The following is a 14,817-nucleotide window of genomic DNA, read 5'->3' as shown; positions in this document are numbered from 1 at the left end:
TGACTCATTTTAGAGACGCCTAGTGTTACTCAGTTTTGAGTATTTGTGGAGTTACTCAATTTAAGAGTTGTTCCACTTTTTACGAAAATGCGTCAAATGTTACTCATTTTAGAGTTATTATTTACGAGCGTGTATCCAGCTTATAAATTTCATAAGCATACTTAAGGATTACTTATGATTTTCATAAACGTCAAAATTGTGGAAATTTCATATGCATATCTTATAAAATCTGCAAAATGGCAGACCAGAATTGTAGATTTGTGCACCGTCAGATAAGTGTTAGAAGTTTTTGGATAAAGCTAGGCTTAAATTTGCACAGCTGGTGTCAACTGGTGAAAATTTAAGCAAAAAACTGTAAGTACCTCTCTTTAAATCCTGCCATTACATAATGTCATCTATGTTTATTCTAGCAATTATGAAATCTTGTGATCGTTTAAAAGGACAACGCCGAAGACATTCGGCAAGAGGAATCAAAGGCGAACTTGTTTCCCGAATTTCAAAAGCTTAAGCTTATTTACTTGTACTCTTGACTATATAATATTTGCGAGTAAAGAATAAGTAAGAACTAGTGTAAAAAAGTTTCTTTTTTTATAAAACATGTTAACATACCCTATTATTAAAAGTTTCATGGCAGCAACTATGAGCTTTATAACATTAAACTAATGATTTTCATATCAATCTCCTCATGAAATTCATATTGAAAAGCTATGATTTTGATATGTCTGTTCTTATAACATGCATACATACGACCATTAAATTTTATAAGTGTGACTTATGAAAATCGTTAGTAGTCGAGAATAAAATTTCCCCTCCAATTCATAAGCCAAACTTATGATTTCTGTCAGGGATCCTTGTGGCGCAAAATCATAAGAGGTTCTTATGGAGCTCAATAGTTATTTTCTCTGGGTGCAGAGTTTCAGATGTCAGTTGCAGGGATACCAGATGTGCAGGTTTGTCTGCAAAACGCAGATTTTTAGAGTCGGTGTGCAGATTTTTATTGATTCGCAGATAATTACTGTTTTTTCATAGTTTCTGCAGATTTTTGTCAGAGTCTCTTTATATTTGCGCAGACTCTCTCAAAATCTGTGCAGATTTTTGCAGACTTTTGCCTGCGCAAACGCAATTTATTCAAATCACGTAAAGATTTTTTTCAGACTTCAAGCAGATTTTGTCGGTTTTTCGAGCAGTTGCAGACATTTTTCAAAAACACCTGGCATCTCTGGTCAGTTGCGGGTGTTACTTCTTCTTTTTCTTGAAAATACCCTGCACGCTCGTCAAATTTAACTCTAAACTGGGTGAGATGTCACTCACTTTCGTTAAAAGTGAACCTACCCTGAACAGAGTGTTTATGATATTACCCATTCATGGGTAGAGTCACCATGTGTCAGAAATTGAGTAGGAATCACCCTATTCTTAGAAAACCGCTTTGAAATGAAACTGAGTAAACTGAGCTACTCAGTTTGCTCGTTTTGATTTTTGATCCCTTTGATGAATGAAATTGCCAGAGGATTGTTGCATACAATTATAACAAAATCACAAGTTTGTTTTTCAAATCTTTGTATTTTGCATATGTTATAAAAAAACAAACGAGATGCAAGAGCCGCTGAAAAGAGACTCCATCGCCGGAAGAAACGACAGCATTGGGAGCGTATTCTTGCGGAGGCGGAAGGTTTCTTCTCCAGGCACGATGCGAGGAGCTTCTACAAGATGGTCAACGGAATCAGGAATCGAAACGTGTCAGCCCCTGTCATGTGCAACGATAGGGTGGGGAATCTGATAACCGATAAAACAGAGGTGACCAGGCGTTGGAAGGAACACTTCAGTGTGCTGTTGAACGGTGAGGGAAACAGTGGAGTCGAAAGGAGCAGGATGACTATTGAGAATGATGGTCAAGCTGTGGATCCACCATCCATGGACGAGGTGAAGAAAGCAGTGAAGGAGCTGAGAAACTGCAAGGCAGCCGGGAAGGACGGCATTCCCGCTGAACTCTTCAAAGTCGGGAGCGAACAGCTGTATCATGCTGAGAGTGTGGTCTGATGAAGAATTGCCCTCGGACTGGTTGGAGAGTCTCATATGCACGATCTACAAAAAAGGCCATCGCCTGGACTGTAGCAATTATCGGGGCATAACTCTTCTCAATACCGTGTACAAAATTCTCTCCCGCATCCTGTTCCACAGACTGAGGCCGTTGCAGGAGACCTTCGTTGGCGAGTACCAATGCGGTTTTCAAGGGGGACTCGATAAATTTCGAGAATACAACTTGCAGACGCACCATCTGTTCATAGATTTTAGGGCAGCGTACGATTCAGTCAAGAGAAATGAGTTATGGCAGATTATGATTGCACATGGCTTCCCAACAAAGCTGATTAGGCTGATACGTGCCACCCTTGAAGGGTCTACATCAAGCGTCAGGATAGTCGGTGAGATATCGGACTCGTTCGTGACGTTAGATGGTTTGAAGCAGGGTGACGGGTTGTAGAACTTATTGTTCAACATCGCATTGGAAGGTGCTATACGGAGGGCTGGTGTGCAGAGAAGCGGCACCATCATTACAAAGTCGCACATGTTCCTCGGTTTTGCGGACGATATCGACATCATTCATCTCAGGAGGGAAGCTGCGAGATTGGGGCTTGTCATAAACTCTGCCAAAACGAAATACATGGTGGCTGGCAGAGTGCGTGGTAGTCGACTTCGAGGTAGACCCCACACTCGTTGGATGTGTGCTGTCGACGATGATGCACGCGAAAAGGTGTTAGGGGTGATTGGAGGATAGCAGCCCAAGACCGAGGGACATGGCGACGTATTCTGGATTCGGAACTGGATCGATAATCGGTCTGTCGCCTTAAAAATAAGTAAGTAAAGTAAGTAATAAAAAAACAAACCTTATTAAATCATTAGTGTATCTTCTACCTTAGCAGCTTCATTAAAAACCGCAGCAATACGGTTCACTGTTACCCGGGAACTGTGACTTGAGGTTTTGAATAGTACACATGCGAAAAAATCCATAACCATTCTCATATCTGGAGGAACTCAAAAACACAAATAAAAAACACTTTTTTCACAACAACAATACCGTGCTGGATCGAAATCCGTACACCTAAGCACATGATAATCTTCGGCGGTCAATATAAAATCAAGAAATCACATATTGCTTTGAACTGACATGTTCAGTTATAGGTCTACTTATATTTTATCACTATTTTCAAGCAAATTGATCGAAATCACTCTGAAACTCGAAAAAATCATGTTTAAATAGAACATGTTTTGAATCGAAATCCGTACACAGTTTTTTGTCTGAATCAAAACCCGTACACTTTTGAATCGAAATCCGCACACACGCGATATAGACTGGATCAAAGTCCATACAACAATTAATCAAACTCCGTATAGATATAGAAGTACAAAAATGAACATCTTTTATTTATAATTTATCTTTAAATTAACGAATAAACATATTTTGAGGATCAATTAGTTCCTAAAGTTTCACACGGTTTTCTAATTTTTTATATCAGCTGATATATTGTAATTTTCGTAGCGTTTCGTAGTAACCGGAACGCCGGAATCTCTCGAAGCTTCCCGGTACGACTTTCCCTTGCTCACCTTTGCCGTATATTTAAACTTGTTTTCTTCCATTATATGCTGAAAACAAGAAGAAAAGTTAACAATATATGCATGATACACACGCTGTACGGATTTCGATTCAGGCAATTAACAAGGATCAAAATCCGTACGGCACACTTTTTGTTGAATAACTGCAATTTTCACTGTTTACCAGATAATATACAGCTCGAAAATGACAAAGACTTACCTTTTCCTTCATTTTCAAAAAGATCCACAGAGTAAAACACTTATATCCCACTTGAAAAACGTTTTTATCTGAAGAACGTTTCCTTAGTAAATTCTCTAACGATACAACGAAATGACAACTGAAACCGATAAACGATCGACTTTTCATTTTTAATATTTTTATTTCATGGCCTACTGGCGTATAGGTTAATTCAACAGAAGGTCAACAGCTCAACGGACATGTACATGTAACTATCATATGAATTTTCATTTTTATAATGCCTAAAACTGAAGAAAAACATCAAGGTGTACGGATTTCGATACTGTACGGGTTTCGATCCAGCACGGTACAACACGTTTTTCCAAACAACAACTTATTTTTAGCGAAACGTTTTTAAATGTTTTCAATACCACTCAAAAAAAAAGAGTAAAGCAGAGAATTATGACAATCTGAGTAACTGTTACTCAGTTCTGCAAACGAAACTAACTCAATTTTTGACGTTTTAATAGACATTGTAAAACTGAGTCACAGTTGCTCAATTTAGAGTAATGTTAAAGGAGCGTGTGCATTCTATTTTTTTTTTGCGAAAGGACAATATCAGAGTCTATGTGTATATAGAGTCGCGCGAAGAGAAAATTTATCGTTTCGGTAACAGTTTTTGTACCGTTTGTTGCCAAGAACTATGCAGTTCTGTTTTTCACCATGCATAAGCGAATATCATTTTTTGGAATTCTTCACAAGGTACACAGTTTTGAAAGATTACACCGGCGATGTTTTGTTAAATTTAAGTGAACCAGTGTACAGGTTTAATGTTGAATTAAAATGTATAAGTAAAACTTCGGAAAAACACATATTCTTTATTACGCTCAATTACAACACTTTTCATCCACTCCTAACATTATCACCTTGTTTATTCACATTGCTCGATTGGTACCCTCGTTTGACACTGGTTTGGTTCCTTTGGTTTAATCTTTGCGGGGCTCTTATTATAAACATAGACTCTGGACAATATAATTCAGCAACCCGGTCACTAACAGGGATACCAAATTTGCTGATTTGTTAACGAAATGCAGATTTTTAGAGTCCGTGTCCAGGTTGTTATTGATTTGCAGATTTTCCATAGTTTCTGTAGAATTCTGATAGAGTCTTCTTATATTTGCGTAGATTTTTTCAAAATGTGTGCAGATTCTTGCAGACTTTTGCTAGCGCGAGCGAAATTTTTCCGAATCACGGATAGATATTATTCAGATTTTAAGCAAATTTTTCGGTTTTTCGAGCAGTTTCAGACATTTTTCAAAAACATCTGGCGCCTCTGGTCACCAAACAGCAGGAATGCCAGGTCATTTTTCCAAATGTCTTCACGTTCCAATAAAAAATGTCGAAATGTCTTCACATGTCTTCCAACTCGCGATGGCTCGTTAGAACCGACCAAAGACTGAAAAAATTACCGGCAAATCGAAAACTGTCGAGCAAAAAAAGGGTCACCATTTAGTGTCCGTGTGCAGATTTTGTGTGAGTCGCAAACATATGCAGATTTTCCGGTTTTTCGAGAAGCTCAGACATTTTCGAAAACATCTGGCATCTCTGCTAGCACTAGACGCACTAGACAGTACATACTGAGTACAAGCAAGAACTTCCGTTTCCGTTGCTTATTTGTAGTTGAAGTTGATTACTGCAGTTATGCTCATGAGCTCGTCTGTAGGTTGTCGGTAGAGATATCTAGTGGAACAATATTTATCATATACATAACGTTCAGATGTTTTAGGTACTTTTCAATTACCCGAGATATTAGATATAGGTTTAATAAAATAACTAAGCGGCAAGTGAATGCATTTTAAAATCCACGAAAATGTTTGTTCTCTACGAGACGCCGGCTGGATATGCAATTTTCAAAGTGAGTATAACCTGTATGACATGAAAAGTTGGTAATTTTGAAATATGAAAATCCATGTGTCCGAGTAATAATTTTTGTTTTTTTTAACAATAAAGAGCTTACATTTTGCCGTACCATGTTTATGCCAACCATTCGACGAACATTCTTCTGTTGAGTTTTTCTTCATCAAAAGCAATTCTATTATTTCGTGTAATTAACGAGGTTATTTAAATAACCTACTATGTATAAATAGTAAATGTTAACTGACGATTAGGAAACTTACACTCCGCTGATAAAAATTTAAATTGTATCAGTCATGTTGATTGTGATACGAAACAAGAGGGGTTATGTCTAGTTGAAACAAAAATAATTCAACTCACCCTCAACATGTGCTTTTTTCCAAGAAAATTTGAAATGGTATCTTTCGTTTTTGGTCAACTTTCAAGGTTTTTTGTTCCGGTCAATTATACTGTTGATAATTGGTCGAGCTAGTGCCAAAACCGTTTCAGTTAAATCTTTTGAATTGTATTGTAGCTATATGCTTGTGAAAAACTTCAATGCTACAGAGAAAAGCTTTTAGTTCAAACGATGAGGATATGCAATTTACCATATATAGGTATATAATTGTGAAGGTTGGCTTTTCATATTCCGTTCCAATTTATCTTTAAGTTATAACATTAACCAGAAATGAATTGACATGAAACAAGCATGAAATGTATCAATTTTATGTAATATTTTACTCTTTCAACACAAAACTATACATATTTAATATTAACTGATCAAAAATATAAATATTGCTATAGGACAGTTTTTTGGATTTATTTTCAGGTTTTAGATAAAAAAAAATTCAAGAGATCGATAATTTATACCTCGAGTTCGAGACCCCGGAGCAAGCCAATAGAATGTAAGTTAACTGCGGAGTTAGTAAGTTTTATTAAACATGTGACGCTTAGTTCCACATGTTCTTCATAAATATATGAATATGTTTTGAAAAAGCGTCAAAGAGAAATTGTGTACACTTCACTCTACTTTATTGAAGAGAATATAAAGTCGATTTTGATTCACATATATTAACGATTATCACTTTTTTTTATATTCATTATATGTGAGATAATATGTGTTCTGTGTTTGTTTTAGTGTGAAATTGAAACATTTCGAAAAGTTCACGGATACTACAGAAGCGCTATCAGCTGCAACAGCAATCGTCGAAGGAAAAATTTCAAAAACATTGAAGAAAAGTTTAAAAAAACTTGCTTCTGATGATGTTCAAAATCAGCTATTGGTAGCAGATGCCAAACTAGGGAGTGCCATCAAAGACAAGCTGGCCTTACAATGTATATCTAATACAGCTGTTCAAGAACTTATGCGGTGCATTCGTTCGCAATCAGAAAGTCTTCTCTCAGGTGTACCGAAAAAAGAAATGACGGCAATGGCACTGGGACTAGCCCATTCACTATCACGTTATAAATTGAAATTTTCACCAGATAAAATTGATACAATGATTGTACAAGCTCAGTGTCTTTTGGATGATCTGGACAAAGAATTAAACAACTATATGATGCGTGCAAGAGAATGGTAAGTTTAATATTTTTATGATGTGATGTTTATAAGTAGCACAATCAAATGATGTTTAAGGTGCACCGGAATAGGAAGGTGGGTGCGCTTTACACTGATGATGTACTTTGTGTTATGAACGAAGAATATAATGCACTGTTTTGATAGTGTTAAAACAATTTCAGGTACGGCTGGCATTTTCCTGAACTAGGAAAAATTCTTACTGATAATATTGCGTTTGTTAAAACAATCAGACTTGTTGGCACACGCGATAATATGTCTGCTGCCGACCTATCGGATATTTTGCCGGAAGAATTAGAGGAGAAAGTCAAAGAAGCGGCAGAAATTTCTATGGGTACTGAGATTTCAGAAGAAGACATTATGAATATTCAACATCTTTGTGACGAAATTCTTTCTATAAATGAATATCGCACGCACCTGTATGATTACCTGAAAACACGTATGATGGCTATGGCACCTAATCTCACAGTTCTCGTTGGCGAAACTATTGGTGCACGCCTTATTGCTCATGCTGGTTCACTGGTGAACTTGGCAAAGCATCCCTCATCAACTGTTCAAATTCTTGGTACGTTCCTGTGTTTTTTTTTTTATTAAATGATGGTCATGATGATTCAAGGCAAAGGTTTCGCGACTAGATTATGATGAAATATGATTTTAATTACCTTGGCTGTCTGAAGTTCAAAAATTATTCCATAATTTATGCTTTTAGAGATGTTTGTCTAAATTTGCTATGTTTTAGGAGCTGAAAAAGCATTGTTTCGCGCATTAAAGACTAAAAAAGACACTCCCAAATATGGCCTGATATTCCATGCCAGCTTAATTGGTTCAGCGAGCTCAAAAAACAAAGGCAAAATTTCTCGGTCTCTCGCTGCTAAAGCATCTCTGGCAACGCGAATGGATGCATTTGGAGAAGATGTCACTATGGAACTCGGCACTGAGCATCGCGTCAAACTGGAGTTACGCCTCAAAATGCTGGAAGAAGGAAATATGTCTAGATTATCAGGAACAGGAAAGGCAAAAGCTAATTTAGAGAAATATCACTCTGAAAGCGAAATTAAGGTATTCAAAAACGATGAAGATAACACTTTACCAATCACCAAAAAACGAAAACTGTCCGATGAAATTGATTCTGAAGTTAAAATAAAACATGAAGCGACAGCTGAATACAGCTTGGGTGAACCATCAAAGGAAAAAAAGCAGTATAAAGTAATATTTTGCTTAGTGGCAGAAACAAACATTTTAATGTTCAATATAATTTCAGGACGCCAATGAATCAAGTAGCAAAGAACATCCGTCACCAAAAAAAATAAAACCAGAAAAGGAAGAACCGTCAGAGGACAAAACTCGTATAGTGGAAAAGAAAAAGAAAAAAAAGAAAAAGCGTGATAGTGAAGCGGAACTACATGAAGTACCTCAGCAAGAAAAAGTCGATACATTAAAGGCTGGAAAGAAAAAAAAACTAAAGAATTGTAACTAAAGTACAATAAAACAATTAGTTATTCATACTTGCTAACTTTTTATTTTACAATTTGAGTTCACAGAGTAGGAGGGTGGTATTCTCTGCGTGTGGCGACTACCGGGAAAACCAGGAGAATCAGGGAATATCAGATTTAATCTTTTGATCAGGGAATTGGTGACATTGGATTTTAATTATATTAATTTTATTTCAGTGAATCCGATGTGGATGCTCAACAGCCACCCCTCAACAACATTCAATGTTGATGAATTTGCTTAATTTGTTTTTTCTTCCGACGCGAATACCAATGTGCAAATCTTTTCCAAATACTCTGAACAGAGCCAAAAATTGATTCGTTCATTCTTGGTTTGAATGAAACTATGCACTCGTATTTCACTCAGCAAAGTATTTGTCCCAGGTGGGAGATTTTTTATGAAAAGTAATTTCCTAAAAGAACGATTAGGCGAATGCCAAGTTAGGCAAGCCTCTTTAAAAACAAAAGAAAACGATTTTGGCGATATTTTCCACACCAATTGTACCCCCTGGCTTGGAAGGTCCTCGCGTAGTGAGAGAGAGTAGCTGTAGTCTAGTCTAGGTTTCAAATTGAACTATGGTTTGTTTGATGGCTACAGTCATGTTTTAAGAGCAAGTTTGAACAACAAATGAAGTATAAAGAAAAATTGCTTTGTCCGCCATAACTGACTTTTTTCGCGTATCTCCTGAAGATTTTCGCGTACCCCTATTTCTATTTTTCAAAATACCATTTTTTTACTTCTAAAATTTTGAAGAACTTGCGCCCCCATTCCCCCTATTCGAAATTCTGGCTACGCCCATGATTTGATGCTCTAGCGAATGTTCAATTGGCCTTGACGACTCTGTTGATATTGGTTTGGTTTTTGCGTGCGAAAGTGAAGAAAGAAAATATTTTTGCTTTTGATTTCACACATAAATTGTCAATTGCATATGAGAACTCGCGTAGGTGCAAACAGTCTTAAAAATCTCTTTCACTTGTGTCAGGGCCAATGTAATGGACGGCTCAAAATCAAAACACTTTTGAAAGACACTAAGGTCGCTTTTTACGCGTTATTGACGGTTTTTTATGCGAATTCCGGAATTTACGCGGTTTTTTTACGCGGATTACGGAATTCACGCGGTTTTTCTACGCGTATTCCGGAATTTACGCGGATTCCGGAATTTACGCGGTATTTTTTTTTGCGCGGATTTCAGTTTCCCTTCACTTGGAATGCAGAATAAACGCTGGTTTTTTTACGCGGATTCCGGAATTTACGCGTTTTTTTCTACGCGGCACGTATCCCCCGCGTAAAAAGCAACTTTAGTGTATTAAGCAGTGCAAGCAGTAATCAATACTGATGATATTGGTACTGACTAGGTTATTGCAAATAGGAACTGATCGATTCACTATCATGAATCCGGTCATTCAAAAACATCATCGAATCAGTAACAATTAAAAAGACGTTAGATTTGTTCAAAACATTTTGCATTTAACGCCGAGTCTGGTTTTATTCATATGCATTCGATTCCAAGTTACTGGCACCAGCGTCAGTGAATTCTGTTGCAACTAAAGGCCTAGACCAAGCGCAGACAGACCACCTCCCTGACACGTTCGTAGCCTGTATTTTTGTATACGCGGGAATGAAATGGCATGTTACACTGCTGTGCTTCACACTGCTATAAACAGCGACATCGATAGATTAGGCAACACTGAACGGGAGTGAAGAGCACGTCAGATGTCTTCCCTTTGCGGCCATTGTTGTTTGGGGCTCGGCATCGAGGGGTTCGTCATAATGGGGGTACTGTCAAACTATAGGTAATGGGATTACGGTGTCAGGGAGGTGAGACAGACGTCCAAGCCGAGTTTCAAACTTGTGTAAAGTTTTTTGTAGTAGCAATCCGTAACCAGATAGCGCTACCAGTACCGCCAGCCTCGTACACCAGCGAAAAAAAAAATGTATTGTAGCGATAAAGTCACCAGGCGGCGCTAATGTACAAGTGATTTATAACGCAATTTACTTTGAAAATTTACACGGAAATTTTGATCAATGTTGTTCTTGCTTGGACGTCTGTCTGTGGCCTAGAGTTAAAGTTTGGCCGACTGAATTTTCGTCGATTTGGCAGCCTTTCTAAAATTTCAAAGAACCAGCAACATTGCAAAAAATAAGAATCATTACATGACTACTCGTATTTTCAGTTTTATAGTTTTTTGTTTCAGTTTGTTTTGCTACATATAGTAGTGAAAAATGAAGTGCTGTTTTCTATTTAGTTCAAATCGCACATCACGAAATTTCAAAAACATAAGCTTTTTTCGATTCCCCACCGCGTTTTGAAAATATCAATCCGAATAAAAAATATGTTTTGCAGTTCCGCTTTAATCAGAGAATGGAAAAGCACTAAAAGTTACCGGGACCTGTGTATAAGTTTGTGGCTCAGTGAGACACCTGATAATATGTCGATTGATTACGGTCACTCCAAACAAGCTACCCAATGTCCGTTCGAAATTTCATGCATGATGCATCACCCACAGTCATAGTAACTCAGAATCTCATCCAGTTGTCAACAGTGAGGAAAAACAAAATTAAAAATTGATCAGAAGCAGAAGATCAAAGACAATAAAAAGATGGCTAAAGCGTTATGTAATCATTGAAAAAATAAAATATCGCAAAGATTTTGGAATTTCATCTCTAGGTTCTTTGCATTTTGTTATTGCTAAATCACAATACTTCCGATCTACTAAGACAAACTTGACTTGTCAAACATTCTTATGTTCGATTGGAACGAGTTTTGACAGTTTGATTGGAACTTTTCAGTGACAGTCGTCCAAACTTTAACTCTAGGGCTTTAGTTGCAACTTGCAACTAGTGATGGGAAACTTATCGATACTTATCGATAATATCGATAAGTGCTTGACATCGATATTATCGTTAATTTTTTGACGTTAACGATAATTATCGATATTATAAGGGTGAGCACAAGTCAGTGCGGCTGGTTACTGGAGGAGACCCAAAAGAAGGAGACCTCACCTACCCTTCCCCAGGAGTTGCTTTTGCCGCTGGGTATTTGTTGCTATTCGACAAGATTTAGCATTGTTGGGGGTAGTGTAAAGGTTCGCCCCGGATGTCACTGAGTTTCTGAGAAATAATGGTAACTGAAAAGGTATTTATAGTTTTTAGTTTCCTATGAACAGATGAATTCGACAACTCAGTACTGGAGAACTTCAAAAAAATATCCAAACTTTTCGCACCATCTCATAAAAAGCAATGACACGAAATTGTAATAAAATGCATTTGCTTTGGCTTGCCAACTCTTATAATATGATGGACATGCATAGCGGCAGTCTATTGGTAATTCTCTGGTAATTGTTTAGTTTAACTTGGAACTGTTTAAGTTTAAAGTATCTGTTACCCAACAAACAATTTTTAGTTCCACTAAAAATCCAAATCAACGAACTTGTTGCGCCATAAAAAGTATCCTGATTTATACAGGGGGTGGAAAAAATAATTGAGATAAAAAAAATTCTCTCGAATATTAAATGGCCAGAACTTTACGAAAAATGAATCAATTTTGATAACCAGTTTCATTCCACTGGCAAACAGTAGTATATTAGTATTACTTGGGAACTTGGTGTGACCATCCTACACCGAAAATGTTTCGGATTTCAAGAGTGTGTGTCAAACTGTACATTTTTGCAACGCATAGAACGTTTTAGGCAACTAAATTGTCTATCTAAAATACTTTATTTAAAAAAATCTGAGATCACCGATATTTTCTAAAATCATTTTTTGTTTTTAAAATTATAGTTTTTCAGAGCAGGATCTTAAACTCATTTTTTTATATTTTTGAAGTAGGCTGACCAGATTTTCTCGGGATAAAAACGGGACAAACGGGTTCAAAAAACGGTACACATGTTAACATTTATTTTTGAATTTTTTTCCAACCAAAGCATGCAAACAATTGGGACTGCTTCGATGAACTTACCCCATCCTGAAGAGTGCAATTTTCAGCAATGAGTTCCTGAAATTTGTCACATGATGATCGAAATTTTGACTAACAATTATCATGGTCTCAACTTTCAATCTGACCTTTTTAAATGTTAATCCAGATAAATTTTCAAACGCAAGTTTGCAAAGTTGCTTGGTTTAATAAGACCTACACACCCACAATGTTCGATTGAATTCTGCTCGAGTGCTGCAAGCTCAAAGAAAATTAGTACCCAACAGGGAAAAAACCGCCAAAATCAACACCCATACTTAATAAATTCATACCTCGATGATTCCTTGGCGAATTTTCAATCTTTGGCTACCAATGAACCTGAAATAAATTCTGATTTATTGACAACATATAAACCTATGTGAAACAGAATGTCAGAAAAAGTTCTACGCGTTGCAAAAATGTACACTTTGGCACACACTCCGGAAATCTGAAACATTTCCAGTGACCCTTGGTCACGTCCAGTTCTCAAGTTGTACGAGGAATCTAGGACAGTTTTCCAGTAAAATGAAACCTGTTTTGTCTGAATTGATTCATTTTTCGTGAAGTTTTGGCCATTTAAAAATTGACAGAATTTTGACTGCTTCAATTATTTACCTTATTACACAACCATCAAAATGAACTTCGGCTTGAAACTACTCCGTAGAAAGCACTCCCGGCGTAAAACTCAAAGACTTTCCAAAACAAACTGTTCAACTCGTCCGGTAGTTTGAATTATCATTCGCAGTATCGTAAGATTTGTCATTCAAGGCCTTAACACAATGGATACGTTGCGGCTGCGCACTGGCGTAGCGTGGTGGGGGCGGCGGGGGCGGTCCGCCCCGGGTGTCACCCTTCAGGGGGTGACACCCATGAGGAAAATTTTCATACGTGTCACCTTCAAAAGGGTGATATCCGTGAGTTTAACTATCAATTAGGTGGAGGTCACTGCGAAACCCCGGAAATTATATAAATTTACTTTTAAGAAAATAATCGCAACCATTTTTTCAAAAATCGGTAGATTTAGTTAAGTCGAAAACGAACGTGATATCTCTCACAGTTTTGGGTAACAAAATGATTTCACTGCAACCTGGCGGGGGTGACACCCATGGGAAATGGGAGGTGCCAAATTTTCCGCCCCGGGTGTCACCCGGTTACGCTACGCCACTGCGGCTGCGTTTGCGGCAATTCGACAGTTAGCCCATACATTTACTGTCAAATTGACGCCAACGCAACGCAAACGTATCCAATCTGTTTGGGCCGTTACTATAACCGCAATAACGTTTGCGGTAAAAAAATGGACAAAAATTGCCGATTTCATGGGTTTCAAAATGGCGTCAAAAACAGACATCGTGCGGCACTTTGTGGACACATGGTATGCCGGTTCTGGCATCTACAACATTTTGACACTATTGGACAATGATCAGAGCATCGAAAGAAAACCCGGTTCTGGTCGGCCAACGACCCTGAGTGACAAGAAGCTTGCTGATAACCAAAAGGATGCTGAAGAGGAAGACCGAGGGAAAAGTGGCTAAATCGCTGCGTGCACTTGGCCGAGAGGTTGATGCATGCTCTAAAACAGTGAAAAAGTATCTGGAGAACATGGACATGCATACAAGAAGCTGCAGTCCCGACCACTGGTCTCGGAGCTGCAGGCAATGACGCAGCGACAGCGGTTGAATAAGATGGTCAAGTCGATTTTCCCGGCGAATCGCGACGTGGCAGTAGTGATGGACGACTAGACCTGTCTCACCCTGGATGGCAACGACTAGCAGGGTTCTTCGTATTTTACCTCCCCCACGAAGGAAGTGAGCACCGAGGTAAAGTTTATTTCACAGACCAAGTTCCCCAAGAAGGTGCGGCTGTGGCTGACAATCAGCGAGAAAGGGATGTCAAAGTTACTATTCTTTCGCTCCGGGCTGGCCGTGAACGGGGAAATTTATAGTACGAAGTGCCTGACAGACGTTGCGTCGTTCATCACGAAATACCATAAGCGCGAAGACACGGGTTCTGGCCAGATTTGACGTCGGCCAACTACTCGAAGCGATCGTAGGAGGAGATGGAGCGGCTGAATATCGATGTGGTACCGAAGTCGGCGAATCCGCCCAATGTCCCCCACCTGCTTCCCATCGAGAATTTCTG

At 38.2% G+C, this 14,817-nt stretch overlaps 1 protein-coding gene across 4 annotated transcripts; it reads left to right on the top strand.

Moving 5' to 3' along the window:
• Positions 1–5,350: 5,350 nt before the first annotated feature.
• LOC129734036 (nucleolar protein 58) lies at positions 5,351–8,740 on the top strand. Of its 4 annotated transcripts, none has more exons than XM_055695741.1 (7): positions 5,351–5,496; positions 5,553–5,681; positions 6,489–6,564; positions 6,798–7,235; positions 7,400–7,800; positions 7,975–8,441; positions 8,497–8,740. In XM_055695741.1, the coding sequence occupies exons 4-7, from the start codon at positions 7,024–7,026 to the stop codon at positions 8,710–8,712; spliced, it is 1,296 nt and encodes a 431-aa protein (XP_055551716.1). In that variant the 5' UTR covers positions 5,351–5,496; positions 5,553–5,681; positions 6,489–6,564; positions 6,798–7,023; the 3' UTR covers positions 8,713–8,740. The 4 variants fall into 4 exon arrangements, with proteins under 4 accessions (XP_055551716.1, XP_055551715.1, XP_055551717.1 ...); XM_055695740.1 differs by having other exon boundaries at positions 5,352–5,485; positions 5,544–5,681; XM_055695742.1 differs by having other exon boundaries at positions 5,470–5,485.
• The last annotated feature ends 6,077 nt before the right edge of the window (positions 8,741–14,817 follow it).

This window comes from Wyeomyia smithii, chromosome 1 (genome assembly GCF_029784165.1).
Source record: "Wyeomyia smithii strain HCP4-BCI-WySm-NY-G18 chromosome 1, ASM2978416v1, whole genome shotgun sequence".
In the NCBI taxonomy this organism is placed as follows: domain Eukaryota; kingdom Metazoa; phylum Arthropoda; class Insecta; order Diptera; family Culicidae; genus Wyeomyia; species Wyeomyia smithii.
The sequence above is the reverse complement of the archived record's forward strand: the minus strand, read 5'-3'. Positions and strand labels throughout refer to the sequence as shown.

Excerpts from the sequence above, each read along its gene's own strand:
- LOC129734036 (XM_055695741.1), top strand. The coding sequence starts at position 7,024 with ATGCGGTGCATTCGTTCGCAATCAGAAAGTCTTCTCTCAGGTGTACCG. Across the intron at positions 7,801-7,974 it reads ATCAACTGTTCAAATTCTTG|GAGCTGAAAAAGCATTGTTT; the intron begins GTACGTTCCTGT and ends GCTATGTTTTAG. Across the intron at positions 8,442-8,496 it reads AGGAAAAAAAGCAGTATAAA|GACGCCAATGAATCAAGTAG; the intron begins GTAATATTTTGC and ends ATATAATTTCAG.